This window comes from Lepus europaeus, chromosome 16, assembly GCF_033115175.1.
Source record: "Lepus europaeus isolate LE1 chromosome 16, mLepTim1.pri, whole genome shotgun sequence".
NCBI lineage: Eukaryota > Metazoa > Chordata > Mammalia > Lagomorpha > Leporidae > Lepus > Lepus europaeus.
Window position 1 is genome coordinate 25,655,184 of NC_084842.1, and position 19,387 is coordinate 25,674,570.

At 42.4% G+C, this 19,387-nt stretch overlaps 1 protein-coding gene across 2 annotated transcripts in view; it reads left to right on the forward strand.

Moving 5' to 3' along the window:
• Positions 1-76: 76 nt before the first annotated feature.
• Positions 77-19,387, forward strand: part of UFSP2 (UFM1 specific peptidase 2) — a 22,936-nt gene continuing 3,625 nt past the window's right edge. Inside the window, exons 1-9 of one of the 2 annotated variants that reach the window (XM_062213709.1) lie at positions 77-151; positions 3,713-3,791; positions 8,449-8,632; positions 8,713-8,779; positions 11,060-11,217; positions 11,583-11,775; positions 13,897-14,043; positions 15,844-16,008; positions 16,189-16,313. In XM_062213709.1, the coding sequence (XP_062069693.1) occupies positions 3,728-3,791; positions 8,449-8,632; positions 8,713-8,779; positions 11,060-11,217; positions 11,583-11,775; positions 13,897-14,043; positions 15,844-16,008; positions 16,189-16,313 (1,103 nt within the window). In that variant the 5' untranslated portion in view covers positions 77-151; positions 3,713-3,727. Of the gene's footprint in view, positions 152-1,326; positions 1,440-3,712; positions 3,792-8,448; positions 8,633-8,712; positions 8,780-11,059; positions 11,218-11,582; positions 11,776-13,896; positions 14,044-15,843; positions 16,009-16,188; positions 16,314-19,387 lie in introns of those variants that run through there. The other variant, XM_062213708.1, reaches the window with a different exon arrangement.

Below are 19,387 nucleotides of genomic sequence, written 5' to 3' on the forward strand. Positions count from 1 at the left end.
CCCTCCGTGACGCAGTGCCGCCGGGCACGCTGGGAGGCGTAGTCTTTCCTCCCAAGCCCCGCCCCCAGGAGGGGATGACGCTACTTCCGGGCTGGCCCCGGAGTTCGCGGACGGGGGTCAACGTGTGTGTTACTGCCACGTCGCGGGCGTGGTAAGTAGCGCCGCTCTTCCCCGACCCTTGCGTTTCCCCTCCGACTGAGGCAGGTGCCCTGTGTACAGCTCCCGCGCCCCTGAAAAGAGCCGGTCCCGCCGGCGTCCTGGCCGCAGCTGCGAACTCGGATCCGGCAGCCTCACCTCGGCCTTAATGCCCTGTAGGGTGGCAGGGAGGCCGCCCGCTGTGATCACTCGCTCCCCGCCGCTCCTGCTTGTTTCGAGACTGATTCTTTACTCGGCGCTGTGGGAGGCTTTGCAGAAGCATTTAATCTGGGAAACGGGCGTAACTTTGCTCAAATGTGCTATCCGTAAGCCTCCGTGACGTCACACTCGCCTGGTGCGCCGCCTGTTTCGTCACTCTGCCCGGTTCTCCAGCCCCTGTGCTGGTTGTGGGTCTTCTTCAGGGACACTTTGTATCCTATACCTCCGCCCAGCTTTGCATCTCCGGCTTAGGCCTTCCTTTGGGTCTTCAGTTCCCCGCAGCTGCTGACTGCATTTCACAGTCAGCAGGTGCAAAACTGACAGTGCCCTCGCCCCACGCCTGCCTTTCCTCCAGGATTCCCCGTTTCTGCAAACGGCACCGCTGGCCACTGTGCCTGCTAAACACCTGGCAATAGCCCTTGACCTCTGCCTCGCCTCAGCTCCTGCACAGCCCAGCCATAACCAAATCTGTGCGTTCTGCTGCTAAATGTTGACCATACTTGCCACTACCGGAACTCTCTGGAGTGGTCGCTTACGTACTCTTAAGCAGACCTTCACCACAGTGTCTGCGCTCCTTGGAATGGATTCTCCCACCTTCACCCGCCCACCACCATCTTTGTTTTGGGATTGTTGCTATTTAAACCGAGTTAGCCTTCAGATCCTTGCTTAAATATTAATTCTTCAGAGAGGATCTCAGTTCATAGATGTAGAGAGATTCTAGTGCTTGCTTTTCTTTCTTTCTTTCTTTTTATTAAATATTTATTTATTTTAAAGAGTTACCGGGGTTGAGGGGAGAAGACAGAGAAAGATCTTCCATCTGCTGGTTCACTCCCCAAATGGCTGCAAAGGCCAGGGCTGAGCCAGGAGGGAGCCAGGAGCTTCATCCTGGTCTCCCATGTAGGTGCACGGGCCCAAGCATGGGCTGTCTTCACTGTTTCCCAGGCCATTAGCAGGGAGCTGGATCAGAAGTGGAGCAGCCACAATATGAACTGGCACCCAAATGGGATGCTGGTGCTGCCAAGTCACGGCTTTACCCAGCCCCCCTAGTGCTTTCACACATGATCTTTGGAATCGACACAACCCTGGTAAGTCACATATTTTTTCCACTTGACAGAAGAAAAACCATGATTGATGCAATTACACAAAGTCATACAGTAAGTAGCAGAACTAATTTGCTCTCACTTTTCCTTTTATCTTCAATATCTAAATATGTTTTTTTCAGCTGGGCATAAACTGTTTTGCTTGATACTCATTTAACTTATTGATAGCTATTTAAATTGTTTCCTTTTTATTTTATTTTGATTTTATTGGTGTGGTGGACAACAGTAGGGTAAAAGGACAACATTGAAGCTAAGTTTTTCCTGAACTTTCTTATAAGTTTTCCCTGACTGATTTCTTATAATACATTTCTAAAAGTAGACTTGGGAAACAATAGAACTTTTCAATAGTTTGCATTTTGTGGAATAAGTAAAAGCCGTCACTCCTAAAGAAACATGGCAAAAGACTTGAAAATGAGAAAATGTATAACTATATCTACTTCTTGATCTTTTGAGGATCAGAGTTAACATATGTCCATCATCTAGTACAGTTCACATTTTAAGAACTCAGTGGGTTTTAGTACTTACTTAGCAAGCATTTCAAAATATAATTCTTACTGTGCTGTGTGCTATTTGGGACATATTTTGAAGATGTGATGGAAGCTTTGAAATTTCTCTCACTAAATATCTTTCTGTCCTCTCCTTCCTGTCCCCTCCCAGTCTTCCTTCCCCCACCCAATACACACACCTGTAAAACGATGTATATCATTTGTCATATATTACCAACTACTTAAAACTGAGCATATGGACCCAAGTAAGGAACCATTCCATTTCACAAGTGCTTTTTTCCCCTTTGGTTGCAAATATTGCCCTGTGGTATTCAATTTTCAATTAAAACATGATTTTTTTTAGCTGTATGATATCCATGATTACTTAACCAATCTTTGTTGGCATTTAGGTTAAGATTCTTTTTTTTTTTTTTTTCTTTTAAGGATTTATTTATTTGAAAGTCAGAGTTACACAGAGAGAGGAGAGGCAGAGAGAGAGAGAGAGGTCTTCCATCCAATGGTTCACTCCCCAGATAGCCACAATGGCTGAAGCTTTGCCAACCCGAAGCCAGGAACCAGGAGCTGCTTCTGGGTCTCCCACGTGGGTGCAGGGGCCCAAGGACTTGGGCCACCTACTGCTTTCCCAGGCCACAGCAGAGAGCTGGATCCAAAGAGGAGCAGCTGGGTCTCGAACCAGCGCCCATAGGGGATGCCGGCACTTCAGACTAGGGCGTTAACCCACTGCGGCACAGCGCCAGTCCCAGGTTAACATTCTTATACCAGAATCTTTGTGTGTTTTGCTGATTTCCTTACACTAAATTTATAACCACAGAATCTCTCGGCCTAGGGTATGAATACAAGGCTTTCTTTCTAACTGCCACATTCATGGAAGGTTCTAGTCGTTCATGCTTTCCATGTCATTGGGGTCTCAGTTTCCTCTCATTGCCTGGAACACCAGGTGTCATTAGGCTCAGTGCTCTGGTCACATTCATAAACTAGTTCTCTACCATGGGTGTTTTCATGTCATTGATGAAACCATCAGGACTATTTAGAAATGTTGTTTCTAGGGGCCAGCGCTGTGGCGCAGTAGGTTAATCCTCTGCCTATGGCGCCAGCATCCCATATGGGCGCTGGTTCTAGTCCCGGCTGCCCTTCTTCCAATCCAGCTCTCTGCTGTGACCCGGGAAAGCAGTAGAGGATGGCCCAAGTCCTTGGGTCCCCATTCCCACGGAGACCTGGAAGAAGCTCCTGGCTCCTGGCTTCAGATCGGTGCAGCTCCAGCCATTGCAGTAATCTGGGGAGTGAACCAACAGAGGGAAGACCTCTCTCTCTCTCTCTCTCTCTCCCTCCCTCCCTCCCTCCCTCCCTCCCTCCCTCTCTTCCTCTCTTTGTCTGTAACTCTACCTCTCAAATAAACAAATAAAATCTTTAAAAAAAAGCTGTTTCTAATGTCCCTTAGTTAGTGGCTGTCAGCCGTTCACTTTAGTACCACTGACCTGGGACTGGAGGGTACTTTTAGATATCCCTGTGCCTGGGCCCATGTTAGTGCCCCAGTCAGAATCTCTGGGGATGCAGCCCACGTATCAGTATCTTAAACATCCCAAGGGATTTCAGCATTGAAAAAGATTGCTAACTCCTGCTTCAGAATTTAGGGGATTTTTGTCTCGTTTATATCAATAAAACAAGCAATGAACTCATGAAATATTACCCCAGATTCAGTTATATTTTAATTTATTCTGTTTCACAAGGGAATTTTGGTTTTATTTCTTCTAGGTTGTCTCAGAAATAATGGATATACTCTTCAGAGTAAGAGGAGGACTTGATCTAGCTTTTCAGCTAGCTACTGCTAATGGTACGTCTTCCAGAGAATTCTCCCTTTTTATTACACAATTGATGATAAAATATTCCCAATCTCTCCATTTTGCAAATGAATCTAAAAGATTCCCACCTCAACAACTCTTGACTCCAGTGCCCTGTTTATACAGACCCTGGGGGCAGAGGTGACAACTGAAGCAATAAGATTCCTGCTACCCACTTGGGACACATGGATTGAGTTAGTGGCTCTGGCTTCAGCCTTGCCCAGGCCCAGCCATTTTGGACATTTGGGTAGTGAATCAGCAGATAGAAATGCTCTCTCTCGCTCGCTCTCTCTCTTTCTTCTTCTTTCCCCTTCTTTCCCCCCTCCCTCTCTCCAACCCATCTCTTCAACTAAAATATTATTCTCAATCTTGGTGCATATTCGAATCCCTACTAGCAGACCAGCTACAGTTTCTGGGATGGAGACCCAGGCATCAGCACTTTTTAGCTGATGTCCTGTCAAGGTGAGGACCATTTTACAAGGACCAAACCAAACTCATCTGCTGTCTGATCTTACTGGAAAAGTGTATCAGTGCCCTAAATGTGATTGGTGGGGACAAAGCCTTGCGTTTCAGAACGTGGTATATATATGAACTATTGCAGCATTTGATCCATTAATTTGCAGATACTACAGCCCCAGCTGTTGTGGGCATTTGGGGAGTGAACCAGGGAAAGGAAGATATCTCTCCCTCTCCCTTTCTCTCTCTTTCTCTGTCACTTCACCTTTCAAATAAAAAATAAATAAATAAGACATGGGGAAAAAAAATAAAGAGGGGCTGGTATTCTGGCACAGTGAGTTAAATAAATCTTTTTAAAAAAATATCAGCAACAAAAAAAAGTAAAAATAAAAACAAAAATAAAAGATATCAGCACAATTGTTAAATAAATATTTAACCACTGGGGAAAATAGGTTTAGGATTTAGGTATATAAGGTTAAAATGAGTATCTAAATGTTGGATTGTCTTCTTTTTTAAAGATTTATTTATTTGAGGGACTGATGCTGTGGAATAGCAGGTAGAACTGCTGCCTGCAGTACCAGCATCACATATGGTCGCTGGTTCGAGTCCCAGCTGCTCCTCTTCAGATCCAGTTCTCTGCTATGGCCTGGGAAAGCAGTAAAAGGTGGTCCAAGTCCTTGGGCCTCTACATCTGTGTGGGAGACCCAGAAGAAGCTCCTGGCTCCTGGCTCCTGGCTTCGGATTGGCAGAGCTCCAGTCATTGCAGCCATCTGGGGAGTGAGCCAATGGATGGGAGAGCTCTCTCTCTCTCCCTCTTTCCCTCTCTGCCTCTCTGTAACTGCCTTTGAAATAAATAAATGAAACTTTAAAAAAAAATGATTTATTTATTTGAAAGGCAGAGTAACAGAAAGAGACTGAGAAACAAAGAAAGAAATGGCTGAAGCCAGGAGACTAGAACTCTCCAGGTCTCCGACATGAGAGGGAGGGACCCAAGTACTTGGGCCATCTTCCTCTGCCTTCCCAGGCACATTAGCAGGGACACTGGGTCAGAAGCAGAGTAGCAGGGACTCCAAGCAGGAACTCCAATATGGAATGCTGGCATGCCAAGCAGCAGTTTAACCTGCTGTACCTCAACACTGGCCCTGTTTTCTTCTTTGCATGTATCTTCTTACACTGTTTTGACTTTGAAACCTTGAAAATGTTTCCCAGTTGAATATGTTGAATATTTTTTTAAAAATTTTTATTTATTTATTTGACAGGTAGAGTTACAGACAGAGAGAGAGACAGAGAGAAAGGTCTTCCTTCCATTGGTTCATATCCCCAAATGGCCACTATGGCCAACACGCTGCGCCAATCTGAAGCCAGGAGCCAGGTATTTCCTCCTGGTCTCCCACACGGGTGCAGGGCCGAAGCACTTGGGCCATCCTTCTCTTCCTTCCTGGGCCACAGCAGAGAGCTGGACTGGAAGAGGGGCAGCTGGGACTAGAACCCGGCACCCATATGGGATGCTGGCGCCACAGGCGGAGGATTAGCCAAGTGAGCCACGGCGCCGGGCCCAAATATGTTGAATATTAAAAATATTTGAATTTTTAAAGTATTCCAGTGTATTCAAAAAATACTATTTAATTAAAAGGAAACCCCGGGGCCGGCACTGTGGCGTAGCAGGTTAATGCACTGGCCTGAAGCGCCGGCATCCCATATTGGCGCCGGTTCAAGTCCCAGCTGCTCCACTTCTGATCCAGCTCTCTGCTATGGCCTGGGAAAGCAGTAGAAGATGGCCCAAGTCCTTGGGCCCCGCGCCCTCGTGGGAGACCCAGAAGAAGCTCCTGGCTTCGGATCAGCACAGCTCTGGCCATTGCAGCCGATGGGGGAGTGAATCAACGGATGGAAGACTTCTCCCTCTCTCTCTCTCTTTCTCTCTCTGCCTCTCCTTGTCTCTCTGTGTAAACTCTGACTTTCAAATAAATAAATAAATCTTTAGAAAAAAAAAGGAAACCCCTGAAAATGAAACCAAAGTAAAGCATATATCCTAACTAATACCAGCTTGATGGTATACCAGAGAAACAGTCAAGACTTAGTCTGTAAAGAAAAAGAGCTACAAAGAAATTTAAATTTTTTCATTCGATAGTTTTATTGCTTTTAGTAATGTGGCATTCTGAAAGTATTAGAATCCCCGTACATCGCTGGTGGGAATATAAGATGCAGCTGCTTTGGAAAACAGTTTGGCAGCTTCTCAAAAACTTAGGAAGTTGCTGTCTGACCCAGCAATTCCTTCCCTAGCTGGACATTGAAGAGCATTGGAACTGCATATGCACATAAAACCTGTACATAAATGTTCACAGCAGCATCCTGCTGTGACAGCCAACAAGTGCAGACACCCCAGACGTACATGAACGTATGGCTGTCCACATACTATGATGGAATATTGCTGTGCCATAAAAAGGAATGAGGTACTGACTTATGCTCCAACATGGATGAGTCTTGAAGACACAGTGCTGAATGAAAGAAGCCAAAAGACAAAAGGCTGTGAGTGAGTTAAGCATGAAAGGCCCCCGATAGGCAAGTCCATGGAGACAAACAGCAGATAAGTGATTACCATGGTTACTATTCTGACATTCTCCACGTTTCAAAAATGATTTATTTTTGTATTTGAAAGGCAAAGCAACAGAGAGGAGAGACAGAGAAAAAGAGATCTTGGATCTGCTGGTTCACTCTCCAGATGGCTTCAACAGCCAGGGCTGGTCCAAGCCAAAGCCAGGAGCCTAGAATTCCTTCCTGGTCTCCTACATGGGGAGCAGAGGCCCAGCTGCTCAGACCATCTTCTGCAGCCTTCGCAGGCGCATTAGCAGGAAGCTGGATCTGAAGTAGAGTAGCCAGGACTCAAACCAGGTTTCTGAAATGGGATGCTGGTATCACAGGTGGCAGCTTAACACTGCTGCACCACAATGCTAGCCCTGAGATATCGCCATTTTGCCAGTGAAACTGAGAGATTACATAAATTAAGATTATATGGTTAGTATGTGGATTAAATGGTATTTAAACTTAGCCTTTGTCTCAGGACTCCCACCAGCCCATGGGACATACTGCAAATAAGAAGATGAAGAAAATAACATTTTCAGTAGAAAATATAGCCTGAATGAAGGAGTGACTGATAATACAAAGATGCTTCAAAAAGTTTATAGAAATAGAATTAAAAGATTAAGTGGAATTAAGTAGATTAAACATTCATTTTTCTGTAAATTTTTTGTAGACTCCCTTTGAAGTGCAGGTTTTCATCCTGGGCTGATAGAAATGTTCTGGAATTAGATGGTGATGGCTGTAAAATTTTGTGAATACACTAAAAGCCACTGAGTTGTATACTTTGAAAGAAAGGATTTTAGGGTCTGTGAATTTATCTCAACTTTTAAAATTTATTATTTAAGTGAAAGAGAAACAACGGAGAGATTTCTCAACCATTGGTTCAGTCCCCAAATGCCCACCAAAGCCAGAGCCAGATCGGGCGAAAGTCAGGAACATGGAACTCAATCCAGGTATCCTATGTGGATGGCAGGGACCCAGCTGCTTGAGCCATCACTGCTACCTTCCATGGTTCCCTATAGCTGGGAGCAGGAATTGGGACCAGAGCCAGAACTCAAACCCAGGCACTCCAATATGGCACACAAGTGTCCCAAGCTGTGTCTTAACAGATCCACCGAACACTTATCCCATATCTCAGTTTTTTAAAAAGACAAAAAATGTTTTCTTATAATTATTAAATATTGGAAATGTGCATTTGAGAGTTAATTTTTGTTTTAAAGATTTATTTATTTGCTTGAGAGACATAGTTAGAGAGAGAGGAGGTCTTCCATTTGCTGGTTCACTTCCCAAATAGTCACAATGGCTGATCTGAAGCCAGGAGCCAGGAGCTTCATCTGGGTCTCTCACATGGGTGCAGAGGCCCAAGCACTTGAGACATCCTTCACTGTTTTCCCAGGCCATTAGCAGGAAGCTGGACTGGAAGTGGAGCAACCAGGATTTGAACCAGCGCCCCTATGGGATACCAGCCCCACAGGTGGATGCTTAACCTACTGCACCACAGTGCAGGCCCCGAGTGTTAATTTTAGTAATAATGCTTGGTTTTGTGTATGTTTGGAAGCATTCATGCTGCAAAGTGTAAGATTTTTCTTAAATGTCATTTATATTCTTTTAATTTAGAAATTTTTATCAAGAAGGCACTAAAACATGTGCTAAGTGACCTGTCAGCCAAGCTTTCTTCAAATGCACTTGTGTTCAGAATCTGCCATAGTTCGGTTTATATATGGCCCAACAGCGACTTCAACACCATTCCAGGGGAACTGACTGATGATTCTCCTTGTAAGAACATAATGCGCTTTATTCAGTGAGTATGTGTGAAGTTTTCTAGAAACATTTTCAAAATAGCACTTCATAGTATAAACTTCTTTATGTATGAAAATTTAGACTTGAACAGGAAGAAGATACAAAACGAAAATTCATGAAAAAGAAAGAAAAAAAGTCATCAGACATGGTAAGTAAATCAGCTATCTTTATTGATAAATTGTATGTATTTTTCTATTGATAAAATTTGAAATCTTTGTATTTGGAGCTGAGTGAAATCCTAAGAGGTAATTTAAACTAACCCTCTTATTTTTACACTTCTGTATTGAGGTCCAAAAAGATTACATGACTTGGCAAAGGTCATATGTCTGTTTTGTGGATCTAAGCTTTAATCCCATTATGATACACATTTTGAAGGTTTTCTTTTAATGACCTTTTGCTCCCACAAAAAATAAAATTCCCTGAATATATTTACAAATTATTTAAAAATAAATAAAAAGGAGCCATTCTAAAACATGACAAAGTAACCCATTATGCTGCGTAAGGTAATAAATGTAATAAATGATTTGTTTTTATTTATACTGTTCTTGGCTCTCTTAAGTTTTTAAAAAACATTTTAACTGATACATAACAATTATGTATTTTTGTGGGACCAAGAGATGTTTTGGTACATGTACACATTGCATAATGTTCAAATCAGGGTAAACATATCTACTCATTTATCATTTCCTTATGGTGAATACATTCAAATCCATTTATTTTTATATATACAAAGATTTTAAAATATATGTGTATATGATATATATATGTAATATAATTGTTATCTACAGTCACCCAACTGTGCAACTGAACACCAAAACTCCTTTTGCCTAACTATAACTCAGCACCTGTTAATCAAACTTTCTCCATCCTTCTCTCCTCTGTACTCTTCTCAGCCCCTGGTAACCACCATTCAACTCCCAACTTCTGTGAGATTATTGATTTTGGACCTATCTTATTGAGTATCAACCATATGCTACAAACTTTACCAGAAGTTGGAGATAAAAAGTGGAGCTAGTTCTTCAAGGCAGGAAACTCTGTGAAGTTAATGACTAGTGTTTTCCCAAGCTGGTCACGGGGAATGGGTCAGCATGAATTTGAAACGGTGGTCTGAGGCCTCTTCAGGAGAGGTGTGCCTCAGCCACTGGTCATGGCAATAGAGAAGAAGAAATGGATGTAAGAGATCCATAGGGGAATGAATTGTACTTGGAAATTAATTTGATATGGCATGACCTGTTTCTTGTTTGCATAAAGATGGCAGGAGAGATATGGGGTCACTTTAGGTCATGTTTAAGACACTAGTGAGAAATACAGGTGACTGTTAAGTTTATAAATATGGAGTGCACAAAATTGTGGGGTGGAGATGATTTGAAGATTACCAGTAGCTGGAGCTATATATCTTATTTTTCATCAGAACACTGCTTTTAGCATCCAACAGTAATTTTTGCCAGAATCCAATACTAATCTGGTGGTCCCAAAGTGGTGATTTTTCTAAGTCTATCATTTCCTTCAACATTTTTTTGGTGACATTATACCATGAAGAAGAGCTCTTCTAGTTCTGTGTTGATTATTTGCATTAAAGTATAGATGCTTATTTTATGCAAAGGGATATAATCTGTTATTATCTTTTGTTATTTTGAAGCTCACATTTTCCAAGATTTCTCTAATAGATGCTTTTCAGGCTGACTCCAGTGTCCTATTGACATTGTATTTTTGACCACTTGCTGCTTTCTTCTGTAGATATCCCAGGTATAACATGTCCTTTCCCTGCCCCAGCTCAGGAATGAGTCTGTGCTCCATAGAGCACACACATACACATACATCTGTAGTCCACATCTACACATACATACACTTGTAGTATGACATATATTCCTATTTGTCTGTGTAAATCACGTTGATATCTCCAGTGCCACCTCAACCCCATGGAGTTCCTAGCTTCCCCTTGAGAAGCCTGACTCGCAGTAGCCTCAATGTTTTCACTACACAGGAAGTAGTTTTGGAATTACAGCCCCATGCTACTTAAAAATCAAACCCACTAAATGGAGTTTAACATTTGTTAGTAGTGCTTTACATTTTTATTTCAAGGCACTTAGTTACCTGTTTAAAAGTTCCTTTGATATATGGTTATTTTATAATATTTTTCATTTGCTTTTTTTAAAAAAGCATTAAGTGGTAAGAATGGTTTAGAGAACCCCAGTGAACTTTAACTTAGATTTACATTTGTTAACACATTGCCAGTCTTTACTTCCTGTTCACTCTTCCCTCTCGCCCCAGATTATTTTGAAGCAGAAAGGAGTTTCTTTGAACATAAGATTTGTGCTTTGAAACAATTCCTATAACATAGCATTATTTGTGATCCTTTTAAAGTCCTTTTAGTTACCCTTTAGTGTTGAATTTGCTGCAAGTTGACTGTTACTGTTTATCTATATAGCATCAAATAGTAAATATAGATCTTATGCTGGAAATGTCAACCTCTCTGGCAGCTGTAACCCCCATCATCGAGAGGGAAAGCGGAGGACACCACTATGTTACTATGACTTTACCTGTCGATGCAGTTTTAGCTGTTGCTCCAGAAGAAACATGGGGGAAGTAAGTATGTTTACAGTACTACTGCCTCGTATAAATGAGGACCCTTCCCCAAAGAAATCAGAGCCCATTTTTAAATATCATATAGACATATCCAGGATGGTGGTTGTTTTTACTATGATTTGCTTCTTATTATTAACCCAAGAATCTTCTAGCAATTAAATATTTGAAGGAAGGTAGGGTAGCATGCAAAAACTTAGAGGGTTTCCCTTTATCCACACAAAGCAAACATTGTTTAATTTAGACTTTGGTTAACAAACCTGATCCAATCAAGTTTTTACCGTATCAGGGATGTGGTAGCTCTACACTGTGATTTGTAGTAGCCGCTATTGCTTTCTTGTAACACACTTATATATCTCTCCCTACAGAGTTCGTAAACTTCTAGTTGATGAAATTCTTAATCAACTAACTGATATGGAAAAATGCATTTTGAAATATATGAAAGGAACTTCAATTGTGGTCCCTGAACCATTGCACTTTTTATTACCAGGGGGAAAAAATCTTGTAACAATTTCGTATCCCTCAGGAATTCCAGATAGTCAACTACAGGCCTACAGAAAGGTAAAGCCAGTTCATTTATTCTTAGAAAAAAAGATAATAACTACCACTCATTTTGTATTTCTAACAAGTAGAAATCCTTTTGTGATTTAATTTAAGTGTGGGAGTAGGCTATTAGTTTTACATATTATTTACTTTCTGTTCTCATGGAACTTCTTTTTAAAAACATTATTCATTGTTGTAGGCAGTCATATAGTATAAAATTGATTAAGTTTGTGAACTGGAAGACCACGCCTTCACCACACCCTTGTGTGACCTGATGCCCCTGCCTGACCACACCTGTGTCCCACCTGCCAATCAGGCTAATCAGCCACTCCCCTTTGGAAGTGGATTAAAGGGCTGGGACATGATGGGCCCACCCCTTTGCCTTCTTCCTCACTGCCCTGAATCTGCTTGCTGCCCTGCACCTTCGGGGCAGAGCCAACGGCCCCACACTTTCTGGCCTGCACGCTCCTCCAAGTGGCTGGCTCCTGGTGCTCAGTATGGATCCAGATTTGCCCCTCTTTCTTGGACAGAGCCCTCACTCTCCTAAACATCTCTCTCACTAAATAAAAGGCTTAAAACCTAAAAAAAAAAAAGTATTATTCATGAAAAAATGTCCTTAGATGTAACATTTTAATTCAAATACTCAGTGTGGTTTATGTATTCTCAAAATACTTACATTTTTCCATAATGAAATACAGAGATGAAAAGATGCTTACATGCCTTGAGTAGCTGATGTTAACAAATTTCTCTTCTCTTATGTTACCTCCAGATTTGTGAAGGAGACAAGATTGCAATTAGGGAAGAGAAATTAAAATTTATGCTAATTCTGATTAAAATTTATGCTAATACTCTACTGTAGGTGGAGTTATTTTGGTTTTATTGAGGGAATTTTGGGGAAAACCTGACCTGGGGCTTTGCTTGTCACCTGTGCCCGTTGTGCCCTGGAACATCTTCTCAAGAGGAATGTCACACTCTAACCCCCTGTACCTCTCAGTCAGTGTGAAGTGTATTGATTTGTAGAGGCAGCAGCCAGACGAGCAGACCTGTTCAAACACGAGAGTACATAGAGGGGAGGACAAAGAAAGTGTCAGACTTTTCAAAGTAACTATTACATGTTTTTATACAGTTGGGAAAATAACACATTTTAAACACCTACATTTTTATTTTCATGCTTGGTTTTATTTTCATGGCTTGGTTTTATCCCACGAACTTCTACTCCATAATTACTACCCCTTATATTTGTTAAGCACTGTAGACATGAGTTTTCAAAATAATATAATCTTATCATTGTTACTTTTCTTTGTTCCGTTACAATTTCTTTTTTTTTTTTTTCTTTTTAAAATTTATTTATTTGAGGAGCTGGTACTGTGGCATAGCAGGTAAACCCACTACTTGCGGTGCCAGCAGTCCATATGGGCAATTGTTAAAGTCCTGGCTGCTCCACTTCTGATCCAGCTCCCTGCTAATGTGCCTGGAAAAGCAGCAGAAGATGGCCTGGGTACTTGGGTTCCTGTACCCACATGGCTCCTGGCTTCAGATCAGCCCAGCTCCTGCCATTGGGGCCATTTGGTGAGTGAACCTGTGGATGGAAGATCTCTCTCTCTCTAACTCTGCCTTTCAAATAAATAGATAAATCTTTTTAAAAAATTATTTATTTGAAAGGCAGGAAGACAAAGATACAGACACAGAGAGATCTCCCATCTGCTGCTTGACTCCCAGGGCCAGGCAGAAGCTAAAAGCTGAGAACACAATTCCAGTTCCTCAGTCTGGGTCTCAGGGATGGCAGGGATGAAGCTATTTGAGCCACCATCTGCTGCCTCCCAGGGTGTGCATTCACCCTCACTGGGACTGGGAGGGAACTGGGACTCAAATCCAGGAGCTCCAGTATGGGATTGTGGGTGTCCTAAGTGGCATATTAACCACTGTACCAAATGCCTGCCCCTGTTTCCTTCCAGTTTGTGCATAGACAAAAATCAATCTTACTTGGTTTTATTTACTTTTCAACATCTTTATCCTTAGTGAGCTGACTCGGAAGTGTGTTTGAAGACTTTTATAACCAATTATAGTTAATTTTATAATTTATTTTTAAGTTTATTAACTAGGAAGCTAAATCATTAACTTTATTGATTTCAATTTTAGGAGTTACATGATCTCTTCAATCTGCCTCATGACAGACCTTATTTCAAAAGGTCTAATGCTTATCACTTTCCAGATGAACCATACAAAGATGGTTACATTAGGAATCCACATACGTACCTTAATCCACCCAACATAGAGACTGGTATGGTGAGTTTAACTAATTATTTATGTGAGTCAATTGATCATTAATGTCATTAGTAGAAGTTGTTATGGATTGATTCATAATATGTATTATTCCTATAATCTAATTTATCACCCAGCTGTCATTAATGTGGACTAGAAAGATTAGAAATAGACAGTATATGCCACATTTCTCTTACTAAACTCCATCTCTGATTTAAAGTTTGTCTCATTTTTTTCATTTTGAACACATGAGAAATCATGCTAATTAAGGGCATAGTCTGCCCAAACCACACTATAGGAGGGATCTCATAAGAGGCTTATTTTCTGTGTATCATGTCCCAAGTTGGAAGGGATGCAACCTCCTTAAAGACAGCTTGAATAAGAGGCCTGGCAGAGGGTGGGGAAAGGCCATTTGGGGAGTGAACCAACAGAAGGAAGACCTTTCTCTCTGTCTCTCCCTCTCACTGTCTGTAACTCTACCTCTCAAATAAAATCTTTAAAAAAAAAAAATGTTTCTTTGAGGGGCCAGTGCTGTGGCAGAGCAGGTTAAAGCCCCAGCCTGCAGCGCCAGCATTCTGTATGGGCACCTGTTTGAGTCCCAGCTGCTCCACTTCCAATCCAGCTCCTTGCTAATGTGCCTAGAAAAGCAGCAGAGATATAATTTTCTCTTTTTTAAAAGATTTATTTATTTGAAAGGAAGAGTTACAGAGAGAGGTAGAGACAGACAACAAATAGCCCCAAATAGCCCCAACAGCTGGAACTGTGCCGATCTGAAGCCAGGAACCAGGAGCCCCAAGCCTCTTCTAGATCTCCCATGGGGGCCATCTTCTGCTGCTTTCCCAGGTGCATTAGCAGGGGGATAGATCGGAAGTGGAGCAGCTGGTTCTTGAACTGGTGCCCATGTGGGATGCCAGCACTGCAGGCGGCAGTTTTTTCATTACACCACAGCACTGGCCCCATAAAATGAATCTTTAAGAAAAAAAAAAGTGTTTCTTTGTCACAGTCATAGAATCATAGAATAGGAGTCTCAAACAGAATTCTAGATGGCTTTTTGGTTGATTATTACATAACTGTTTTCTTTCAGACTATTCAGAGCTCTAGAGTAGGAAGCATTTTTAATATATGCATTTTAAATTCTTAATAGTTCCTTATAGGGGCCAGCGCCATGGCTCACTTGGCTAATCCTCTGCCTGCAGCGCCAGCATCCCATATGGGTGCCAGATTCTAGTCCCGGTTGCTCCTCTGGCAGGTGTGGCTGGGCCCATGGTGAAGACTTGGGACGAGCTGGTGCTGTGGTGTAGCGGGATGAGCCATGTTGCTGCCTGCAGTACATATGGGATGCCAGTTCATGTCCCAGCTGCTCTACTTCCAATCCAGCTCCTTGCTAACGTTCTTGAGAAAGCAGTAGAAGATGAACCAAATTCTTGGGCCCCTGTACCCACATGGGAGACCTGGAAGAAGCTCCTGGCTCCTGGCTTTGGATCGTCGCAGTTCCGGCCGTTGCAGCCAATTGGGGAGTGAACCAGCAGATGGAAGACCTCTCTCTCCTTCTCTCCTTTTCTCTGTCTCTCTCTCTCTCTCTCTTTCTCTCTCTGACTTTGCCTTTCAAAATAAATCTCAAAAAAAAAAAAAAAAAAAAAAAAGACAAGACTTGGGACTCTTATTATAAAACCAATGAGTATATAATGTTGAACCACAGTTCTGTAGAGGCATTTTTATAATGAACTGTAATTAGACTGTAGCTCTGAGAACCTTAGACATCACTCAGGTGTATATATAGACAATGTGCTTCTAACTAAGTATTTTACTGTTCTTTTTGCATAGATTCACGTGGTCCAGGGCATATATGGTTATCATCACTATATGCAGGATCGGGTGGATGACAACGGCTGGGGCTGTGCTTATCGATCACTGCAGACTATCTGCTCTTGGTTCAGACATCAGGGCTACACAGAGAGGTCCATTCCAACACACCGGGAAATCCAGCAGGTACGCACCACCCCATTTTAACTGACTAGCTGATATACCATCAGTACTTACTACCTTATGATACAGATTTATTTCTGTTTTGAAGAAAGAGATATGCCAGTAATCAGAGAAAATGCTCTAAATGTAATTTTTAATAGTTGTTTTGTGTATGGCTTTTGTTATATTTTTAAATACATAAAGGCACTAGTTGATGCCGGTGACAAACCAGCAACGTTTGTTGGATCACGACAGTGGATTGGATCTATTGAGGTACAGCTGGTACTAAACCAACTGATTGGGATAACTTCAAAAATACTGTTTGTCAGGTAAGGACACTTCAAAAAACTAATCATTTAAAGTGATAAGTTGTCACTTTTATTAAAATAAAAACTTTTTGTTACTTTTTGCTGTCGTTTATTTTTGCTCCTTTCTCTTGCTCCACTTACCTTGTTGCTTTGTAAATCTCATTTTTTAAAATACTAAATATTTTTCTTGGTGGTTTTATAGGAAACTTTTCTGTTTATAAGTAAATGTTCTGATTTTCACCTGTATTGCCTAAGCCTAATTTTAGCCTAGAAGAGGAAAACTTTGAAATATGTTAACTTTGAGTAAGGTTATAGAAAATCATTTTTTTAATGCTCAAATCTTAAAAAAGTCTTGAAAGGAGAGAATCAAATGTTGATCCATGACTGGACCTTTTTGTTTGCCTCCTACTTTTTCTTCCCAAAATATTAATAAGCCAATACTGTGTCCAATGTATTCATTTTATTTTTTCCAACAGTTTAACCATGATTATAATATTAGAATATGAGAAAATATAAATAATACCATTTTCTATTACCATAACTAACTTAATCCAAATTATGAGCTTAAGTTTTACAATACATTTTTATATCTATAGTAACACTATCTTTATAATTATCCAAGTACTAAAATATGTCTGATCTTAGGATTGAAATTTGGAGTGGCTATAGGAATCAGTTCTTACAAATAATAGGTTAAGTACTGAAGACCTGCTGAAAAGTGAAAGTTTGGGTACATTAATACATTATTTATACATCCTTTATAAGCAAGAGCAAAGTTTTAGTGCCACCTGACACCTCCCTCCAAAAATATGTCCCTTCTCTTCTTGAAAGTACAGGTTGTGTAGTGTGTTGAAATATTCCCTAAAAGGGACTACACAGTACTTGAAAGCATTTTGCAGCTTCCACACTGGCTTCCCAGACATGTGCTTTAGTCCTGGACCTCTCCTCTGTCTTTTTTTTTTTTTTTTTTGACAGGCAGAGTGGATAGTGAGAGAGAGAGACAGACAGAAAGGTCTTCCTTTTTGCTGTTGGTTCACCCTCCAATGGCTGCTGCGGCCAGTGCATCTCACTGATCCGAAGCCAGGAGCCAGGTGCTTCTCCTGGTCTCCCATGCGGGTGCAGGGCCCAAGCACTTGGGCCATCCTCCACTGCCTTCCCGGGCCACAGCAGAGAGCTGGACTGGAAGAGGGGCAACCGGGATAGAATCCGGCGCCCCAACCGGGACTAGAACCCGGGGTGCCGGCGCCGCAAGGCGGAGGATTAGCCAGTTAAGCCACGGCGCCGGCCTATTTTTTTTTTTTTTTTTTTTTTTGACAGGCAGAGTGGACAGTAGAGGGAGACAGAGAGAAAGGTCTTCCTTTTTGCCGTTGGTTCACCCTCCAATGGCCACCGCGGTAGGCGCGCTGCGGCCGGCGCATCGCGCTGAATCGATGGCAGGAGCCAGGTGCTTCTCCTGGTCTCCCATGGGGTGCAGGGCCCAAGCACTTGGGCCATCCTCCACTGCACTCCCTGGCCACAGCAGAGAGCTGGCCAGGAAGAGGGGCAACCAGGACAGGATCGGTGCCCCGACCGGGACTAGAACCCGGTGTGCCGGCGCCGCAAGGCGGAGGATTAGCCTGTTAAGCCACGGCGCCGGCCTTCCTCTGTCTTATCCATAGGACGGGTCTCACTGTTCCCAGCGTAAGGATGAGAAAATACAGACTCAGAAGTCGACAGCAAGGAGACAAGAATGCCAGACTTAAAACTCGTCCTTCTGCCTTTTTCTCTCTGTCTCTCTCTCACTGTCTAACTCTGTCAAATAAAAAAAAAAGTCCTGATAATTCAGTCCACCCATAAGAATCCCCTTAGTGTCAATTCAACCAATTCCAACCTCATGGTAAAAATTCAGGACCTTAGTTATACAGTTCTTAAAGCAACAGATCAGGGTTTTCTTACTGCTTTCCTGGAATTTTAATGGCCTTAAGTACTTAAAAAGTTCGTGTTGCTTTAAACTGTTCTTTAAGTCACTTCCCTAAGTGTTTTTTTCAATAACAAGCTAAAAAAGAAAATAAAATGTGGAAAACACTGACTCCTCAAGTTTATTATATGAGCCTAACATTGAAAGTAGTTCATCTGATAACGTTTTCCTTGATCCAAGGTAACTAACAGAGTACCTGAAATGTAATGTATTGGAGTGAAGTGGACATTTTTCAGATTTAATGATTGTTTACAGCCTTTGTCTCTTCTGTTGAGGAACAGTGTTTTTTTCTTCATATTATTTGTTGAACTCTATTACTATTATTATTAGTATAGGGTTAATTATATAATCATTAAGGGGCCGGTGCCGCTGCTCACTAGGCTAATCCTCCGCCTTGCGGCGCCGGCACACCGGGTTCTAGTCCCGGTTGGGGTGCCGGATTCTGTCCCGGTTGCCCCTCTTCCAGGCCAGCTCTCTGCTGTGGACTGGGAGTGCAGTGGAGGATGGCCCAAGTGCTTGGGCCCTGCACCCCATGGGAGACCAGGAGAAGCACCTGGCTCCTGCCATCGGATCAGCGCGATGAGCCGGCCGCGGTGGCCATTGGAGGGTGAACCAATGGCAAAAGGCAGACCTTTCTGTCTGTCTCTCTCTCTCACTGTCCACTCTGCCTGTCAAAAAATAAAAAATAAATAAATAAATAAAATTATATAATCATTAAGTAAACTGAAAATAGACATTTGTAAGAATTAATAGTGGGATGTCCGGCGCCGTGGCTCACTAGGCTAATCCTCCGCCTGTGGCACCGGCACCCCGGGTTCTAGTCCTGGTTGGGGGCCGAATTCTGTCCCGGTTGCTCCTCTTCCAGTCCAGCTCTCTGCTGTGGCCGGGAAGGCAGTGGAGGATGGCCCAAGTCCTTGGGCCCTACACCCCATGGGAGACCAGGAGGAAGCACCTGGCTCCTGGCCTCAGATCAACGCAGTGCGCCAGCCATAGCGGCCATTTGGGGGGTAAACCAACAGAAGGAAGACCTTTCTCTCTGTCTCTCTCTCACTGTCTTAACCCTGCCTGTAAAAAAAAAAAAAAAAAAAAAAAATTAATAGTGGGACTGTGAGAGGGAGGAGGAAAGGTTGGAGCGTGG